The sequence below is a fragment of the Oncorhynchus keta genome, chromosome 7 (genome assembly GCF_023373465.1).
Source record: "Oncorhynchus keta strain PuntledgeMale-10-30-2019 chromosome 7, Oket_V2, whole genome shotgun sequence".
Taxonomy (NCBI): Eukaryota; Metazoa; Chordata; class Actinopteri; order Salmoniformes; family Salmonidae; genus Oncorhynchus; species Oncorhynchus keta.
This window is the reverse complement of record NC_068427.1, coordinates 30,048,588-30,068,221: the sequence shown is the minus strand read 5'-3', so window position 1 is coordinate 30,068,221 and position 19,634 is coordinate 30,048,588. Positions and strand designations below refer to the sequence as shown.

The 19,634-nt window shown below is 41.1% G+C and overlaps 2 protein-coding genes across 3 annotated transcripts in view; one reads left to right on the top strand and one right to left on the bottom strand.

The window, feature by feature from the left end:
• The window catches only part of LOC127931025 (uncharacterized), a 254,429-nt gene that overhangs the window by 210,445 nt on the left and 24,350 nt on the right, over positions 1-19,634 (bottom strand). The gene's annotated exons all lie outside the window — the stretch shown is intronic.
• edar (ectodysplasin A receptor) overlaps positions 1-19,634 on the top strand; it is a 70,143-nt gene that overhangs the window by 28,980 nt on the left and 21,529 nt on the right. For both annotated transcript variants that reach the window (XM_052522566.1, XM_052522565.1), the window contains exons 3-5: positions 1,939-2,061; positions 9,197-9,378; positions 13,370-13,455. In XM_052522566.1, the coding sequence (XP_052378526.1) occupies positions 1,939-2,061; positions 9,197-9,378; positions 13,370-13,455 (391 nt within the window). The remainder of the gene's footprint in view (positions 1-1,938; positions 2,062-9,196; positions 9,379-13,369; positions 13,456-19,634) is intronic.

The following is a 19,634-nucleotide window of genomic DNA, read 5'->3' as shown; positions in this document are numbered from 1 at the left end:
AAATAATCTAATTGAAAGCAATGATAATGAAATGGCATGTTGCTGCACACAGATACAATTCATATAATTTCATTTTAAGATGTATTTTTATTTAACAATGTTAATGACTTTTTCACCTTTATTTAAACAGGTGTGTGTCATTGAGATGAACATGTAATAAAAATATTTAGATTTTTTTTCTCTCTATAAAACTGTTAATCTCAAATAAACGACAGGCTAGCTAAAAACACTGCTCTTGTTTAAGGAAAGAATATTCCAGTCAGGGGCGCCATCCCCACATTCTAAAATAGCATTTTTGTCCCCCCCAGTTTTATCATTGGAATGTGATACAAAACAGGCAACGGTGTGCTTTAGGACCATGCGGACACATCCGAGCGTTCGGGTAGACTGTTTGGAGTGTTTCAAAAAAATTATACAAATAAAAATGCTGTCCCCCCTACTTCTAAAACCAAAGTTGCACCACTGTCTAGTCATAATGAGCTCTTTTGTTGCCATCAAAACTGCTCATGTGAAGTTTCCTCAAGCATCTTCATCAATTCATGCAATTTATGTTTATCAATTTATGCAATCAATTCAAACAATTTATGTTTATCAATTTATGCAATCAATTCAAACAATTTATGTTTGAGATCACTTGTTGTGTACTGTTTTAACTTGCAAGATTTTACAATATCATGGAAAGAACAAATATAGTTTAATGAAACCTTTTGTGTTTGTAGCCGGCATGCAGTGAAAATCACCCCTGTTATTTATTTCTGTAGGCTATAGGTTGCTTGCATGATATTAATTGTTTTGCTTCGTTTTAACGAGAAAAAAACAACAACTATTGAGTAGGTTATTCTTACATTTTAATCTCAATTAGACCATCTGGTTAATAAAGGTGAAATACCTGGTTAAATAATAAATAATGAACATGATTAAATAAAACTAAAGGTTAAAATGGTCTTTGCATTCAGCAAACCTATAGGCATATGATCTTTCATGATCAAACATATGATGTTTTTGCCTTCGTTGCTTTTGTAAAGCAGTGTAAAATTAACTCTGACACAAAAAATGCCATTCTAATGAAAACAAGTTTAACAGCCTATAATTAAATACTTATTATTTGAATCAGGTCACCACGCACTGGCTATTACAGCGCGCAGGCAGCCTCCATTCGCGCACACACACCCATGGTGTCCCAAGCTGGGAAGAGGAGACACATGAATGAACAATGAGGTTGCGCAAGCAAGACTTGTGTGAATAATGTGACAAATGTGATTTCATAGCCTTGAATACAATGACCAACAAATAGAAAGACACATGTTTTAAAATCAGCAGGACAAAAAAAAATCCTTAAATTCCCGCCCGCAGCATGAAAAAAGACGACATGATGAACCCGTGATAACTGAGACATGAAAAACACAAGGCAGAGGCAATTCTAGCAGACATATGTTTTCATTTATTCCAGCATTCACGTGTTCACACGTGCGTTCACACATTGACACGTTCAACAAGGCATGTGAACGTGTCATTGCACTTGTAAACGTGTCAACGCATGTGTGAAGATTGAAGGCCACGTTAATGCTTAGTTAGAAGCCATTTCCTAACAATGCAGTTAAAAAAGTAAGAAAATTAACAAATAGATAAAAATAAAATAGTAACACAATAAAATAACAATAGTGAAGCTATATACAGGTTATATACAAACAGTACCCATACTGAGTCAGGTCAGGTTGTGTTCCCAAGGGGATTAGTATATTGTCTTTGAATTGAATTAGAATTACTTATTAAAACCTGTAGTAAATAAAATCTTAGCAGAATCAAGTGTATCTAGAAGCCTGTAGTAAGTTGAAAACAGAACAAATCATATAATCTTAATTTATAACCAAGAACCTGAATAAAGCACACATTATGACTCTGTACGCTTTTATCTTTTAACCCCCCTCTCTCTTTTAGGTGTCCTGTCCTCCCTTTCTCAGGTCAGAGTACAGTAGTTGTGGAGAGTTTGAGTTCTACAACCAGACCCTCAGTAGCTGCCAGCCCTGCCCACCATGCCAACCTGGACAGGAGCCCCACATGGTGAGACACACAAGCAGGCACACAAACTAAAGAAACACGTTTAAAAAAGAGCACAACTACACAGACACACCCACCCACACACACACATTTCCTGAGATGTAATGACTTGAGTGTAATGAGTAGATAATGTAGCATGTGAGGTGAATGTGAACCCTGACCGCTCCCAGCCCTCCCAGCCCTACTCTCATTATTTATTTTAGACAGGTCTAAAGAAACATGGTAGAAATAAAAATGTAGTCTATTTCAGAAGAACAGAATAGCATACTCTGAGTTGTCCATATGTGTCACGACTTCTCCCGAAGTCGATGCCTCTCCTTGTTCGGGCGGTCGACGATGCCGGTCTTCTAGCCATCGCCCATCCATTTTTAATTTTCCTCTTGTCTTGTTTTCCCACACACCTCGTTCTCATTTCCCTCATTATGTGTTGTGTATTTAACCCTCTGTTTCCCCCATGTCTTGGTGTGGTGTTGTTTATTCTGTTTCATGTGATGCACACGGTAGTCTGTTGTACTGGGTTATGTTAACCCATATTATTATTTCGTGTTCACTTTGCCGTGTGCTTTTGGTTCGCCTAAATAAAAGGCTCTGCTGGCTACCCAATATCTGCTCTCCTGCACCTGACTCTCTTACAGCCATTTACGCATACCAGACAATATGTTAGGCCCTGATATGGCTATGCCTAGTTCATTTAGCGGACAAGGTTTGCTTAGAATTCTGTGGCATACATTTGTATTATTTTACAGTATGACGAATACAATTGAACATAGCTGAATAAAATAAAAATTATATTTTCTCCAAACAGTTTCCAAGGAAGTGTGCACATGTGGTTATTCTGTGTTGAGCAGTTAACAAAGAAACAGGTCCTCCTATATGCTTAATTTAGAGCTATTTACACTTTAGTTGTGATACAAATGTTGGGCTATATGTTTAGATTTTTTATACATTCTAAGGCTGCATGATGCGACTGTAATGATGATTTGAAAAAGTTGCATGGATGGCATGAGCTCTGCTTTGTTTCTTGTCCAGGCTGCGCACACTTCATCAGTCTCTCATTCACAATTTGACAAGCACTTGATAAAATTCTCACCAGGCCTCGAATTTCCCAGCGGCATCCCCCTCGTGTGGCCGTAATGTCCCCTAAAAAAATCTGTGCCCTTGGGCTGAATATAATAATTATAATTCCCGGCTGCCGTGCTCCGAAGCACTTCTCACTCACATGGCTCTCTCAGATATCTACATTCTTATTAACCAATGCGTCACATGATCGGGTCTTTCTCACAGCTAAGAAGTATGCTACAAGCGAAGACAGACAGATCAACTGTGTCTCTCTTATTGAATTCTGATGCACATGTTGAAGATGTTAGAAGAACTGTCCACATTTAGCCTACTTTTCATCAGCCAACAAGATGAGTAGGCCTAACAAACAGCAAAGCACTAGCCTATGTCAATCTACTATCCCCCATAGTACAACATTTGATCTATTCTATTGGTCAACTTGTCCTTCTGTGCAAGAAATAAATATTCCAAACATACTCTGGGACAGTTGTGGAATGCGATAGATCCTAAATTAATACAACCACTCGCATCAAAAAAAAACATTTTAAAAGTAATGAGGCTGATGCAACAGATCAGAACGTTTAGCTTACAATATTGATAAACTGTTATTTCTTCACATTATAAGCGCAGAAATGCGCACACGGCAGTAGGCTCGAAGCGCAAATGTTTCAGAATGCAATCAATTAGGGGGAAAACACTGTTCTCAAAAGTGACTGCAAATCCGATTATGCTTTATATAAAGGTGCATTTTGGATGGTGAAAATTATCTTCCCCAAACGTGAAACTCATGCGTCGCCTATGTATGCCAGTTAGGCTCTACACCAGCTGTAAAGCAGATTAATGTGCTTAATGTTAAGAAGTTATTTGGCAACTTTAGTTGTGTTTACAACCCTTATCAAAACATGTGCTATGTGCTATGCTACATGAGGTGTGCGACTATGATTTATCACAAGTGATAATACATCATTCACAATGATAGGCTAAAATTGTCATCCATCAGACTATTCTTAATTTAATGTTGTCTTTACATATACTAAATAATATATGTGTGGAATTAATTTAGATTTAGAATGGACCATTATCATGCACCTGTCTTGGAACAGGGGCATGGGGAACAAATACATGTGATCTATACACTTAAATAGCGAATGGAGAACACTTTTCCCGTGTTTAATATTCATGCCATCCATGTAGGCTATACTCCTGTTGTAATGTGAAGTAATGTGCTAAATATTAGGAAAGTTGAGAAATAAATATAGTAGGCCTAGCCTATAGAAAGATGATGGGGATCCTGTTTTTAATAGAGGCCATGAAAACAATTGTTTTTTCTCACGCAATGGCATAGCCTATAGAAATGTTGAGCAACATGAGCTCATGAAGTGTTTGATTAGATTTTTATAAAACATTTGCATTGATGTCAGGGTGATTAGAGGGACAATAGCGTGCTGAGTACCAGGCAGTTATAAAGTTTGGTAGGCTACTAATGACCATCAGCAGCATCAGAGCTTGGAGAAGCCTAGTTACCATGTCACCATTACCGTAACAGCCCTTCTCTCTATCTGTCTGCTCAGACCACCCAGGAAGTTTACCTGACTCACTGGTATACACAAAGGTACACCTCCCGCATCAAAGAGTTACCAGCTAAATCCCAGAATGCATGCTCAGATTCAGAAAGGGGAATGAACAATTTTCACGGTTTGTCATTCCATTTGGATTTTTCCCAAATATTGAATCCCCTTCGGTAGGATGTAGTAGCCTGTCAGCAGCCATTAGTCATCAGCCCCCGGCCAAAATAAACAGAGCCTCACTGGGCCTTAATAAGGAGACACACCTCACACACACACACACACACACACACACACACACACACACACACACACACACACACACACACACACACACACACACACACACACACACACACACACACACACACACACACACACACACACACACACACACACACACACACACACACACAACAAAAGGAGCCCTGCTTTTCTCTTCCTCTGTAAATCTACAGACATAGCTAACTGTTTGAATAGTCAGCTCTTTTAACTTGTAAAGTTCAATTGTAGTTATTCAACTCTCCTGTACAATTACAGAAAATGTCAATATCTGCTCATGATTGCAGATTTGGTAAGAACTTACGAAACAGAGCAGCAACATTGTCATGTGTACTCCAGCTCTCCCTCTCCAGCGCTCCACTTCGCCAGATTATTACGCACACCTGCCACAATCTTTACATGCTGACCAAACAGCACACACGTGTGCATCTGCGTGCGCCATTGCGCCCAAATTGATTTTGTTCACCCACACCAGACGTGATCAGGACAATTATATTAATTTGGGGACAGGTCAAAACCATTAAACATTTATGGCAATTAGCTAACAATGAGGAGATGGGAGAGGCAGGACCTGCAGCGCGCTGAGCGTCACAAATAGAACTAAGTTCTGGAGCGAGCAGTGTGGGTGCAATGATTGAATAACATGTATGTGTTATTTATTTTGCGATGCTCTTGCACTCGAAGCGAGCGGTGTGGTCAGCATGTAATAAGAAAAATAAGCCTGAAGGAAGTAGGAGAGATGATGAGAAACAAATTCGGTTTACCGTTATATCTGTGGATTAATTGTCAGAGTAGAAGATCTTGTGCATTTCTGGTAAAAAAGCAACCCAATGTCAATATCCAAGTAAAAATTAGCTAGCAACAGCAAGCCAGCTAGCTAAATTTCCATAAATGTTTAATAATTTTTGACCTGTCCCCAAATTAATATAATTGGTTCAGAGTTTGTTTTGATATTTCAATCCGCATGTCCTGATCGTGTCTGGTGTGGGTGAACAAAATACATTTTGGTTTGGTCAGCATGTTACGCACACCTGTGCCTCATGAGATTCACCTGGACTCCACACCTTCCTGATTATCTTCCCTATATCTGTCACTCCCCTTGGTTCTTTCCTCAGGCGTTATTGTTTAAATTTCATGTCTTTATGCTATTCGGGTTTCTTGTTTGTCCCATGTTTTATTCATTATTACATTTGCACTTCCTGTACTTGCTTCCCTTCTCCCAGCAAACACGTTACTAACATTACTAACTTGGCATTTAGCTCATTTTTTCATATGGGATCAGTAGTAATAGCAGTGTTGGGAAAGCTACTTAAAAAATATTGTTTACCAATCCACCATTTCACACTGGAAGAAGTTAGGCTCTACTAAAGAGAGGTGTCCCGTCAACGGGACAGTTGTAAATCATTCAGCGCCTTGTGTCACAATCACTGATTTTAGAGAAACAACAAATGTCGGTACATATATGTGTCTTATATTGGCTGAAAGCTTAAATTCTTGTTAATATAACTGCACTGTCCAATTTACAGTAGCTATTACTGTGAAAAAATGCCATGCTATTGTTTGAGGAGAGCTCCTAACAACAAAACACTTTTCACCCCGATAGTTTTGATAAATTCACCTCTGAAGGTCAAATGTGTACTTAAATCAGAGCAAGATTTCAGAATGTATCATCCAAATGGTCCCAGAGATAACATGAAGTGTCAATTTGTTAAATAAAATCCTTAAAAGGTCCATATAGCATGCACAATCAATTTTGTATTTCTACTTGTTTAATTTGCAGAGAAAGGAATCTGTGAAAATCTAACCCAAAACGTTGTTACAACCAGTCAAATCACATTCGTATTTATTCCTCAGAGATCCTAGAACGTAACCAGACTTCACTATATAATTAGAGGTGTTGTATATCCTATAGGACACCAAATTTGATCAGAGAGCGACGCCTTCGTGGCACGCCGATGACTTGATCGACTGTATCTTTGTCAAATAAGCACCAATCAGGGTCAAACAAAACTAGCTAGATAGCCAATAAGCTGGGCTTAAACCCCATATCTGTCGCAAAATGTAGCTGCTAACCTTGTGCAACTGCAAGACTTTTCCTTTTGGACAAAAAATTACAAGAATATAGAGAGTTATGAAGTTATGAAAACGGGGTATTTTGCAAATGTTGAACTTATAATATGGCTACTAATACTGGAAAAGCTAAATCAAAGTCCAAGTATACAGATTTGACAATATTATTGCAGAAAAATGTAATGTGAATGTAAACGTCTCGTTCACGATTTTCCCAAATGTACCTGGGTGACTTCACACTTCACACTACTTCAAGTTATCGGTCTGAAACTTTGCACTTACACTGCTGCCATCTTGTGGACACCATCGGAATTACAACCAGAGTGGCTAGATGTGGGACCTTTCTGTTGCATTTCAAAGATGGTGTTAGAATCTTCTTTTTAAATAATGTTTTTTTTCTTTGAAATTCTCTTCTACCAGATCTATTGTGTTATATTCTCTTACATTTAATTAACATTTCCACAAACGTCAAAGTGTTTCCTTTCAAATGGTACCAAGAATGTGCATATCCTTGCTTCAGAGCATGAGCTACAGGCAGTTACATTTGGGTATGTCACTTTAGGTGAAAATTGAAAAAAGGGGGGCTATCCCTAAGAAGTTTTAAGAAAAATATAGTTTACCTAACTGAAGTTACTTAGAAAAGGTAGTTCACTACTTCGTGTTAAATTATCATATTGACAAATTGCAACAACAGATCACTCTGGAGTCAGCTTTTAATAACAGAATGTGTCATTTAGCCTATTAAACACAAAAACAATGTTTCAAGTGTGAATTATGCAGGTCTGATGACAAAAAAGGAAGGAAGTTGTCTACTTCACCCATATTTTGTTTTGCTAAAAAAGTAGTGTGTAGTTCCAGTAGTTAGTGTAGCTAACTAGTTCCCCCACATACACATGAAACAGCACTCTACCTCATAGATCAGATGTGATCTGATACAGCAGATGGTTTTAATGCAGTGATACACGCTGGTTTACAATGACCATGGAGACAGGACAAAAATGCTTCTATTGGAGAAGGTTTATATGAACCAACAGAAGTAAAGTCAACCAGGAGATCTAAAGCTGGGCTGATCCACCCTGACAGAATCCTACTGATAAATTAATCCAGCTTTTATCAGAGGATCAAAGTGGATATATTGGACAAGCCAATAAAGTAGGAAGTCGGAATATAGTGTTTCTGAAGTCTGTAGGACAAGTAGCAGCTTGGCTTCAGGTTGGAGCTTCAACTGTTTTAATAAAGATAGATCAAACAATGGTCTGCCTGTCAGACTATGCAGGGTATTGGTTGTTGTCACAACTCCCCACTGTGAGAAGTGAGTATGTCTTGGACTGTTTATGATGACCTCCCACTTTATTCCATACTAGAACATATATTTATATATGGTGTTCAACCTTCCCAAGTTCTCTCACGTCACCCCGCTCCTCCGCACTCTCCACTGGCTTCCAGTTGAAGCTCGCATCCGCTACAAGACCATGGTGCTTGCCTACGGAGCTGTGAGGGGAACGGCACCTCAGTACCTCCAGGCTCTGATCAGGCCCTACACCCAAACAAGGGCACTGCGTTCATCCACCTCTGGCCTGCTCGCCTCCCTACCACTGAGGAAGTACAGTTCCCGCTCAGCCCAGTCAAAACTGTTCGCTGCTCTGGCTCCCCAATGGTGGAACACACTCCCTCACGACGCCAGGACAGCAGAGTCAATCACCACCTTCCGGAGACACCTGAAACCCCACCTCTTTAAGGAATACCTAGGATAGGATAAAGTAATCCTTCTCACCCCCCCTTAAAAGATTTAGATGCATGCACTATTGTAAAGTGGCTGTTCCACTGGATGTCATAAGGTGAATGCACCAATTTGTAAGTCGCTCTGGATAAGAGCGTCTGCTAAATGACTTAAATGTAAATGTAATATTTCCTCTTTGTCGCCACAGTGCAGTACACACACACACACACACACACACACACACACACACACACACACACACACACACACACACACACACACACACACACACACACACACACACACACACACACACACACACACTAGACATACTAGACATACTAGACAAACTACACCAACACCCCGAATGAAAATATTCAGAACGACTCATGTCCTGTTCTTGTAACCAATCACATGTTATTGCCTGTTTGTGATGTTGCAGAACTGTGGCTATGGGACTAAGGATGAGGACTTTGTGTGTGTGTCGTGCCCGCCGGGGAAGTACTCGAAGGGAAAGTATGAGATCTGCAGGAGACATAAGGACTGTGAAGGTCTGTACCGTGCTACAGTACTCAAACCTGGGACACCAGACAATGATGCAGACTGTGGACCCTGCTTACCTGGGTATGTACACACACACACACACACACACACACACACACACACACACACACACACACACACACACACACACACACACACACACACACACACACACACACACACACACACACACACACACACACACACACACACACACACACACACAAGACAACACACACATAAGACAACACACACATTTGAAGACACGCAGGCATGCAAATTTACACACATACATTACCGTTCAAAGGTTTGTGTCACTTAAACATGTCCTTGTTTTTTAAAGAAAAGCACATTTTTGCCCATTAAAGTAACATCAAATTGATCAGAAATACAGTGTAGACATTGTTAATGTTGTAAATGACTATTGTAGCTGGAAATGGCAGATTTTTAATGGAATATCTATATAGGCGTACAGAAGCCCATTATGAGCAACCATCACTCCTGTGTTCCAATGGCACGTTGTGTTAGCTAATCCGAGTTGATCATTTTAAAAGGCTAATTGATCATTAGAAAACATTTTGCAATTATGTTAACACAGCTGAAAACTGTTCTGAAAACTGTTCTGATTGAAGAAGCAATAAAACGGGCCTTTGGACTAGTTGAGTATCTGGAGCATCAGCATTTCTGGGTTCGATTACAGGCTCCAAATAGCCAGAAAGAAATAACTTTTCCCCTGAAACTCGTCAGTCTATTCTAGTTTTGAGAAATGAAGGCTATTCCATGCGAGAAATTGCCAAGAAAACTGAAGATCCCGTACAACGCTGTGTACTACTCCTTTCACAGAACATAGCAAACTGGCCCTGACCAGAATAGAAAGAGGAGTGGGAGGGCCCGATGCACAACTGAGCAAGAGGACAAGTACATTAGAGTGTCTAGTTTGAGAATCAGACTGGCCAATAAAAAGAAAAGATTAAGATGGGCAAAATAACACACTCTGGACAGAGGAACTCTGCCTAGAAGACCAGCCTCCCGGAGTCGCATCTATACTGTTGTACGAGATCTTCAGTTTCTTAGCAATTTCTTGCATGGAATAGCCTTAATTTCTCAGAACAAGAATAGACTGATGCGTTTCAGAAGAAAGGTCTTTGTTTCTGGCCATTTTGGGCTTGTAATCAAACCCACAAATGCTGATGTTCCAGATACTCAGCTAGTCTAAAGAAGGCCTGTTTTATTGCTCCTTTAATCAGAACAACAGATTTCAGCTGTGTTAACATAATTGCAGAAGTGTTTTCTAATGATCAATTAGCCTTAAAAATGATCAACTTGGATTAGCTAACACAACGTGCCATTGGAACACGGGAGTGATGGTTGCTCATAATGGGCCTCTGTACGCCTATGTAGATATTCCATAACAAATCTGTTTCCAGCTACAATAGTCATTTACAGCATTAACAATGTCTACACTGTATTTCTGATCAATTTGATGTTATTTTAATTGACAAAAAATGTGTTTTTCTTTCAAAAACAACGACATTTCTAAGTGACCCCAAACTTTTGAACGGTAGTGGACATTTATACACACACATACACACCGCTGTCAGAGAGTGACATTGATAAGACAGTACCACTTCATAGGACACTTCTCTGCCATATCGCCCCTGTTTCCCCCCCACGTCTTCATATCACACAGTCACAGCCTGGTCTAACCCTCCATTGGCCACGCTATCCGCCTCAATTACCCAGTTACCATCTGGTCACCCACAAACATGGAGGCAGGAGAAGATATAAACTGTTACAGGACCGGCTCAATGCTCTGATCTTCTCCACCCCTCCCCCCCACCTTCCTCTCTCTCACTCTCTCTCTCTTTCTCTCTACCATATGATGTTGTTCAGTGACTGTACCACCTCAAAGACATTCTTGGGTTTCAATTGAGTTTAAAGTCAATATACAGACTAGAGTGTTTTAGCATTACTGGCTGCTTTAATAACTCTATCTCACTGTACTGGGGGAATACTGAACACTGCCTGCCTCTGTCGGGGTTGGAATCTAAATGCTTCTTTATTAAATCATACTTTACTTAAGTCCTCACCAAACACAGCTTTAGTAGAATGGCATTCTAATCTCAGGTTTAATGCTTTTGTGGTCCTGGTTTTCATCCTGGAGATCTGGTGTGCATGTTTGATTGAAAGTGGTTTAACAGTCCTCTCTGATTAATGGTAGATGGTCTGCGCTAGAGGCGCAGCCTCCCTTCTCTTCCTCTGTCACAGCTCAGGGCTAAATAATATCTCTATCTAACCTAATGGGATACAGTACCTCTCTCTCCCCTCTGGGCATCAGTTTAACCTTTTCACCTCCAGCTGTTATTGAGACACTTCTCCTCTCAAATACTTACATATTCACACTGTGTATCTTAATAACATATCTCTCTGTATCTTAATAACATATATCTGTGAATCTTAATAACAGATCTCTGTGTATCTTAATAACATATCTCTGTGTATCTTAATAACATATATCTGTGTATCTTAATAACATATCTCTGTGTATATTAATAACATATCTCTGTGTATCTTAATAACATATCTCTCTGTATCTTAATAACATATATCTGTGTATCTTAATAACATATCTCTGTGTATCTTAATAACATATCTCTGTGTATCTTAATAACATATCTCTGTGTATCTTAATAACATATATCTGTGTATCTTAATAACATATCTATGTGTATATTAATAACATATCTCTGTGTATCTTAATAACATATCACTGTGTATCTTAATAACATATCTATGTGTATCTTAATAACATATCTCTGTGTATCTTAATAACATATCTATGTGTATCTTAATAACATATCTCTCTGTATCTTAATAACATATCTATGTGTATCTTAATAACATATCTCTGTGTATCTTAATAAAATATCTCTGTGTATCTTAATAACATATCTCTGTGTATATTAATAACATATCTCTGTGTATCTTAATAACATTGTAACGGCGTTCTTCGTTTGTCGAAAGAGAGTCGGACCGAAATGCAGCGTGGTTGTTACTCATGTTCTTTAATGAATGAAATGACGATACATGAAATAACTATACAATACAAAACAAAACAACAAACGGAACGTGAAATCTAATTACAGCCTATCTGGTGAAACTACACAGAGACAGGAACAATCACCCACAAAATACAAAGCGAAACCAGGCTACCTAAATACGGTTCCCAATCAGAGACAACGAGAATCACCTGACTCCGATTGAGAACCGCCTCAGGCAGCCAAGCCTATACAACACCCCTAATCAGCCGCGATCCCAAATACTACAAACCCCAATACGAAAATACAATATAACATAAACCCATGTCACACCCTGGCCTGACCAAATAATATAACGAAAACACAAAATACAATGACCAAGGCGTGACAAACATATCTCTGTGTATCTTAATAACATATCTCTGTGTATCTTAATAACACATCTCTGTGTATCTTAATAACATATCTCTGTGTATCTTAATAACATATCTCTGTGTATCTTAATAACATATCTCTGTGTATCTGAATAACATATCTCTGTGTATATTAATAACATATCTCTGTGTATATTATATTAATAACATATCTCTGTGTATCTTAATAACATATCTCTGTGTATCTTAATAACATATCTCTGTGTATCTTAATAACATATCTCTGTGTATCTGAATAACATATCTCTGTGTATATTAATAACATATCTCTGTGTATATTATATTAATAACATATCTCTGTGTATCTTAATAACATATCTATGTGTATCTTAATAACATATCTCTGTGTATCTTAATAACATATCTCTGTGTATCTTAATAACATATCTCTGCGTATCTTAATAACATATCTCTGTGTATCTTAATAACATATCTCTGTGTATATTAATAACATATATCTGTGTATCTTAATAACATATCTCTGTGTATCTTAATAACATATATCTGTGTATCTTAATAACATATCTCTGTGTATAATAAGAGAATAATATGTATCAGTATTGTTCTCTAAATGTTCTCTCTGTGCTTCCTCTCTGTCAGGTATTACATCCAGGAGAACCGGCCCAGGAACCTGTATGGGATGGTCTGTCACTCATGTCAAAATGCGCCGCGCCACACTAAAGAGTGTACGTTTTCTTATACCTACAAGTTCTACAACACAAACAGAACCAGAACCCAGGCCAGAGAGGGTCAGAGACAGTCACAGAGGGACCGAGAGCGATACTTGTAAGGTCAGGCGAGTGAGGGCTGCGGAGGGCTGGGACCAGTTAATGAACACAGACAAAAAGAGCAGACCACAGGGAGCAACAGCATGATGTTATCTCACCATGGTCTGGAACTGCTTCCTCATAGTGGTGCTCGACCCTAGGAATTGTTTTTAGTGTCCGTCGCTCAAAGCAACACTCCCTGGCATATTGTTTTGCCCGGAAATTGAAATCATTATTATTGTGTAATTTTAATGACTGTATTTTGAAATATGACAACCTTAAACAGACTGGAACCTGCTGTGGGGAGGATGGGAGAGAGAGGAGGGAGGGATGAGAACAGACGAGTGTAAAACAACAAACACACACTTTTCAACAAGCAGCTAATTGTTTCTTGCAGGCAGAGAGTTAGGGAGGGAAAGAGGGAGGGAGAGACGTGTGAGGGTACATTTTGATTAACCGTTTTGAAAGTCTTGAAAATACCCAAACCAGAAATATGTAGTTGAAGCGTGGAGTTACTCGGCTCCCAGCTAGCTCCCAGCACCACGTGGTGTAATAATTAAAAAACGTTTGGAGGGCATGAAAAAGATTATTAACATGTTTCTACCTGTCCTGGGGCTTCTCTTCAGCAGCAGCCTGTCCTCTCTAGGATGGATACAGTGGGGTGCGAAATGATTGATACCCTTGATAAAGATTAGAAAAAATGACTGTACAAAATAAATAATTCAATAATTAGATTAGAAATTAGATTATTTTATGGAAATATAATTGCTCAGAGAAGTGATATTTTTGTTTTCTCAAAAAGGTAAGGGTCAAAATGATTGACACCCGTTTCCACTACCGTTCAATACCTCAACTTGTGAGGAAAACTCTGAGCACTGAGCCTTTTTCTACAATGTTTTATGACTTGGAGGACACATTGGGAAGAATATTAGACCATCTTTCCAGATGATGTCCTCAGTCTGCTCTTATGAATTGCCCTCTTCAATTCACACCACATGTTTTCAGTGGGGTTCAGGTTCGGAGACAGAGATGGCCATTGCAAAATGTTGATTTTGTGGTCAATTAACCATTTCTTTGTGGATATTGATGTGTGCTTGGGGTTATTGTCTTGCTGGAAGATCCACTTACGGCCAAGTTTCAGCCTCCTTGCAGAGGCAACCAGGTTAATGGCTAAAATGTTCTGGTACTATGTAAAGATGCCATTGACCTTAACAAGGGCCCCAGTTCCAGTGGATGCAAAATAGCCCCATAACATCAAAGATCCACCACCTTATTTTACAGTAGGTATGAGGTTCTTTTCTGCTCATGCATTCTCATTTAAAACCAAACCCACCACTGGTGTGCGAGGCGATTTTTCATGTCTATTTTCATGTCATCCAACAAATGTAAATGCCTGGAGTTTGCACTTGGACAGCATTTGCACTTGGATTAGAAACAGTGCTTTGATCAGATGACATGAATATAGAGCTCTCTGGCCACACACGTCAGTGGTGGGTTTGCTGTTGAAATTAGAATTACCTTTTTGAGAGAATAAAAGTATTACTTGTTAAACAAAAATATATTTCTCTGAGCAATTGTATTAGTATAAAAGTATAACAAAAAATGTAAGCATACAATATAGCTTAGTATTTGAATAATTTATTTTATAAACAGTTTTTTTTGTTCATCTTTATCAAGGGTGTCGATAAGTTCGGACCACACTGTACGTCTGGACCTCCTCTCTTGGCTATATACACCTATACATATCTATACCATCTGTCTGTCCCCTGTTTACCGTCATGTACTCCATATACAGTAACAGGCTAGGTTTGAACTTTGAACCCAGGTCATCATCTAATATATATCCAGCAGTTTCATACAATAATATATTTAATCTGTCTGATCTGATCAGTGAATAAACATTCTGAAGCAGCATGAAGATTTCCAGAAGCTTTCGAGGATATGAAGCTGAAAGTCTTGGTCTATTTTAATGCCTGTAGGAAAGCCTTGGTCTATTCTAAAGTCTGCCTGTAGGAAAGCCTTGGTGTATTCTAATGTCTGCCTGTAGGAAAGCTTTGGTCTATTCTAATATCTGCCTGTAGGAAAGCCTTGGTCTATTTTAATATCTGCCTGTTTGAAAGCCTTGGTCTATTCTAAAGTCTGCCTGTAGGAAAGCCTTGGTCTATTCTAATGTCTGCCTGTAGGAAAGCCTTGGTCTATTCTAAAGTCTGCCTGTAGGAAAGCCTTGGTTTATTCTAATGTCTGCCTGTATGAAAGCCTTGGTCTATTCTAATGTCTGCCTGTAGGAAAGCCTTGGTCTATTCTAAAGTCTGCCTGTAGGAAAGCCTTGGTTTATTCTAATGTCTGCCTGTATGAAAGCCTTGGTCTATTCTAATGTCTGCCTGTAGGAAAGCTTTGGTCTATTCTAATGTCTGCCTATAGGAAAGCTTTGGTCTATTCTAATATCTGCCTGTAGGAAAGCTTTGGTAGGAACGCTTTGGTCTATTCTAATGTCTGCCTGTAGGAAAGCCTTGGTCTATTCTAATGTCTGCCTACAGGAAAGCTTTGGTCTATTCTAATGTCTGCCTGTAGGAATGCTTTGGTCTATTCTAATGTCTACCTGTATGAAAGCTTTGGTCTATTATAATGTTTGCCTGTAGGAAAGCTTTGGTCTATTCTAATGTCTGGCTATAGGAAAGCTTTGGTCTATTCTAATGTCTGCCTGTAGGAAAGCCTTGGTCTATTCTAATGTCTGCCTATAGGAAAGCTTTGGTCTATTCTAATATCTGCTTGTAGGAAAGCTTTGGTAGGAACGCTTTGGTCTATTCTAATATCTGCCTGTAGGAAAGCCTTGGTCTATTCTAATGTCTGCCTGTAGGAATGCTTTGGTCTATTCTGATTGCCAGTAGGAAAGCCTTAGTCTTCCTGGCTCTAGGGTTCACAGCAAAGGAACAGAACAGTGACTAAGATGTGAAATCACGCTCCACTAAACAAACAGGATTTGTATATTACCCACAGAAAATAAACAAACACCCAGAACACTGATGACCCTGACCACAAAGAGGTGTGTGTGGGGGGGAGACCACAGGGACTTGGTAGTGCCTGATTTAAAACGAGAATAAAAGTTGATTTAGGATCTGTCAGGAGTTTACAGCTCCATTAAAGCTGAAGAAAACAGTCAATCAACAACCTCGAAGGGCAGCGTGTCCCAAACTTGGCCTCGGGACTCCAAGGGGAACACATTTAGGTTTTTGCCCTAGCACTACACAGCTGATTCAAATAAAATAAAATAGTATTTGCCACATGCGCCGAATAGAACAGGTGTAGTCCTTACAGTGAAATACTTACTTATAAGCACTTAACATTTACATTTAAGTCATTTAGCAGACGCTCTTATCCAGAGCGACTTACAAATTGGTGCATACACCTTATGACAACCAGTGGAACAGCCACTTGTGCATCTAAATCTTGTTGGGGGAGAAGGGGGTGAGAAGGATTACTTACCCTTACTTACCCTATCCTAGGTATTCCTTGAAGAGGTGGGGTTTCAGGTGTCTCCGGAAGGTGGTGATTGACTCGCTGTCCTGGCGTCGTGAGGGAGTTTGTTCCACCATTGGGGGCCATAGCAGCGAACAGCCTGATCAGAGCCTGAGGTACTGAGGTGCCGTTCCCCTCACAGCTCCGTAGGCGAGCACCATGGTCTTGTAGCGGATGCGAGCTTCAACTGGAAGCCAGTGGAGAGAGCGGAGGAGCGGGGTGACGTGAGAGAACTTGGGAAGGTTGAACACCAGACGGGCTGCGGCGTTCTGGATGAGTTGTAGGGGTTTAATGGCACAGGCAGGGGAGCCCAGCCAACAGCGAGTTGCAGTAATCAAGACGGAGATGACAAGTGCCTGGATTAGACCTGCGCCGCTTCCTGTGAGGCAGGGTCGTACTCTGCGGATGTTGTAGAGCATGAACCTACAGGAACGGGACACCGCCTTGATGTTAGTTGAGAACGTCAGGTGTTGTCCAGGATCACGCCAAGGTTCTTAGCGCCTGGGAGGAGGACACAATGGAGTTGTCAACCGTGATGGCGAGATCATGGAACGGGCAGTCCTTTCCCCGGGAGGAAGAGGAGCTCCGTCTTGCTGAGGTTCAGCTTGAGGTGGTGATCCGTCATCCACACTGATATGTCTGCCAGACATGCAGAGATGCGATTCACCTGGTCAGAAGGGGGAAAGGAGAAGATTAATTGTGTGTCGTCTGCATAGCAATGATAGGAGAGACCATGTGAGGTTATGACAGAGCCAAGTGACTTGGTGTATAGCGAGAATAAGAGAGGGCCTAGAACAGAGCCCTGGGGGACACCAGTGGTGAGAGCGCGTGGTGAGGAGACAGATTCTCGCCACGCCACCTGGTAGGAGCGACCTGTCAGGTAGGACGCAACCAGCGTGGGCCGCGCCGGAGATGCCCAACTCGGAGAGGGTGGAGAGGAGGATCTGATGGTTCACAGTATCGAAGGCAGCCGATAGGTCTAGAAGGATGAGAGCAGAGGAGAGAGAGTTAGCTTTAGCAGTGCGGAGCGCCTCCGTGATACAGAGAAGAGCAGTCTCAGTTGAATGACTAGTCTTGAAACCTGACTGATTTGGATCAAGAAGGTCATTCTGAGAGAGATAGCGGTAGAGCTGGCCAAGGACGGCACGCTCAAGAGTTTTGGAGAGAAAAGAGAGAAGGGATACTGGTCTGTAGTTGTTGACATCGGAGGGATCGAGTGTAGGTTTTTTCAGAAGGGGGTGCAACTCTCGCTCTCTTGAAGACGGGAGGGACGTAGCCAGCGGTCAGGGATGAGTTGATGAGCGAGGTGAGGTAAGGGAGAAGGTCTCCGGAAATGGTCTGGAGAAGAGAGGAGGGGATAGGGTCAAGCGGCAGGTTGTTGGGCGGCCGGCCGTCACAAGACGCGAGATTTCATCTGGAGAGAGAGGGGAGAAAGAGGTCAGAGCATAGGGTAGGGCAGTGTGAGCAGAAATGAAGCGGTGTCGTTTGACTTAGCAAACGAGGATCGGATGTCATCGACCTTCTTTTCAAAATGGTTGACGAAGCCATCTGCAGAGAGGGAGGAGGGGGGAGGATTCAGGAGGAAGGTGGCAAAGAGCTTCCTAGGGTTAGAGGCAGATGCTTGGAATTTAGAATGGTAGAAAGTGGCTTTAGCAGCAGAGACAGAGGAGGAAAATGTAGAGAGGAGGGAGTGAAAGGATGCCAGGTCCGCAGGGAGGCGAAGTTTTCCTCCATTTCCGCTCGGCTGCCCGGAGCCCTGTTCTGTGAGCTCGCAATGAGTCGTCGAGCCACGGAGCGGGAGGGGAGGACCGAGCCGGCCTGGAGGATAGGGGACATAGGGAGTCAAAGGATGCAGTAAGGGAGGAGAGGAGGGTTGAGGAGGCAGAATCAGGAGATAGGTTGGAGAAAGTTTGAGCAGAGGGAAGAGATGATAGGATGGAAGAGGAGAGAGTAGCGGGGAGAGAGAGCGAAGGTTGGGACGGCGCGATACCATCCGAGTAGGGGCAGTGTGGGAAGTGTTGGATGAGAGCGAGAGGGAAAAGGATACAAGGTAGTGGTCGGAGACTTGGAGGGGAGTTGCAATGAGGTTAGTGGAAGAACAGCATCTAGTAAAGATGAGGTCAAGCGTATTGCCTGCCTTGTGAGTAGGGGGAAGGTGAGAGGGTGAGGTCAAAAGAGGAGAGGAGTGGAAAGAAGGAGGCAGAGAGGAATGAGTCAAAGGTAGACGTGGGGAGGTTAAAGTCGCCCAGAACTGTGAGAGGTGAGCCGTCCTCAGGAAAGGAGCTTATCAAGGCATCAAGCTCATTGATGAACTCTCCGAGGGAACCTGGAGGGCGATAAATGATAAGGATGTTAAGCTTGAAAGGGCTGGTAACTGTGACAGCATGGAATTCAAAGGAGGCAATAGACAGATGGGTAAGGGGAGAAAGAGAGAAAGACCACTTGGGAGAGATGAGGATCCCGGTGCCACCACCCCGCTGACCAGAAGCTCTCGGGGTGTGCGAGAACACGTGGGCGGACGAGGAGAGAGCAGTAGGAGTAGCAGTGTTATCTGTGGTGATCCATGTTTCCGTCAGTGCCAA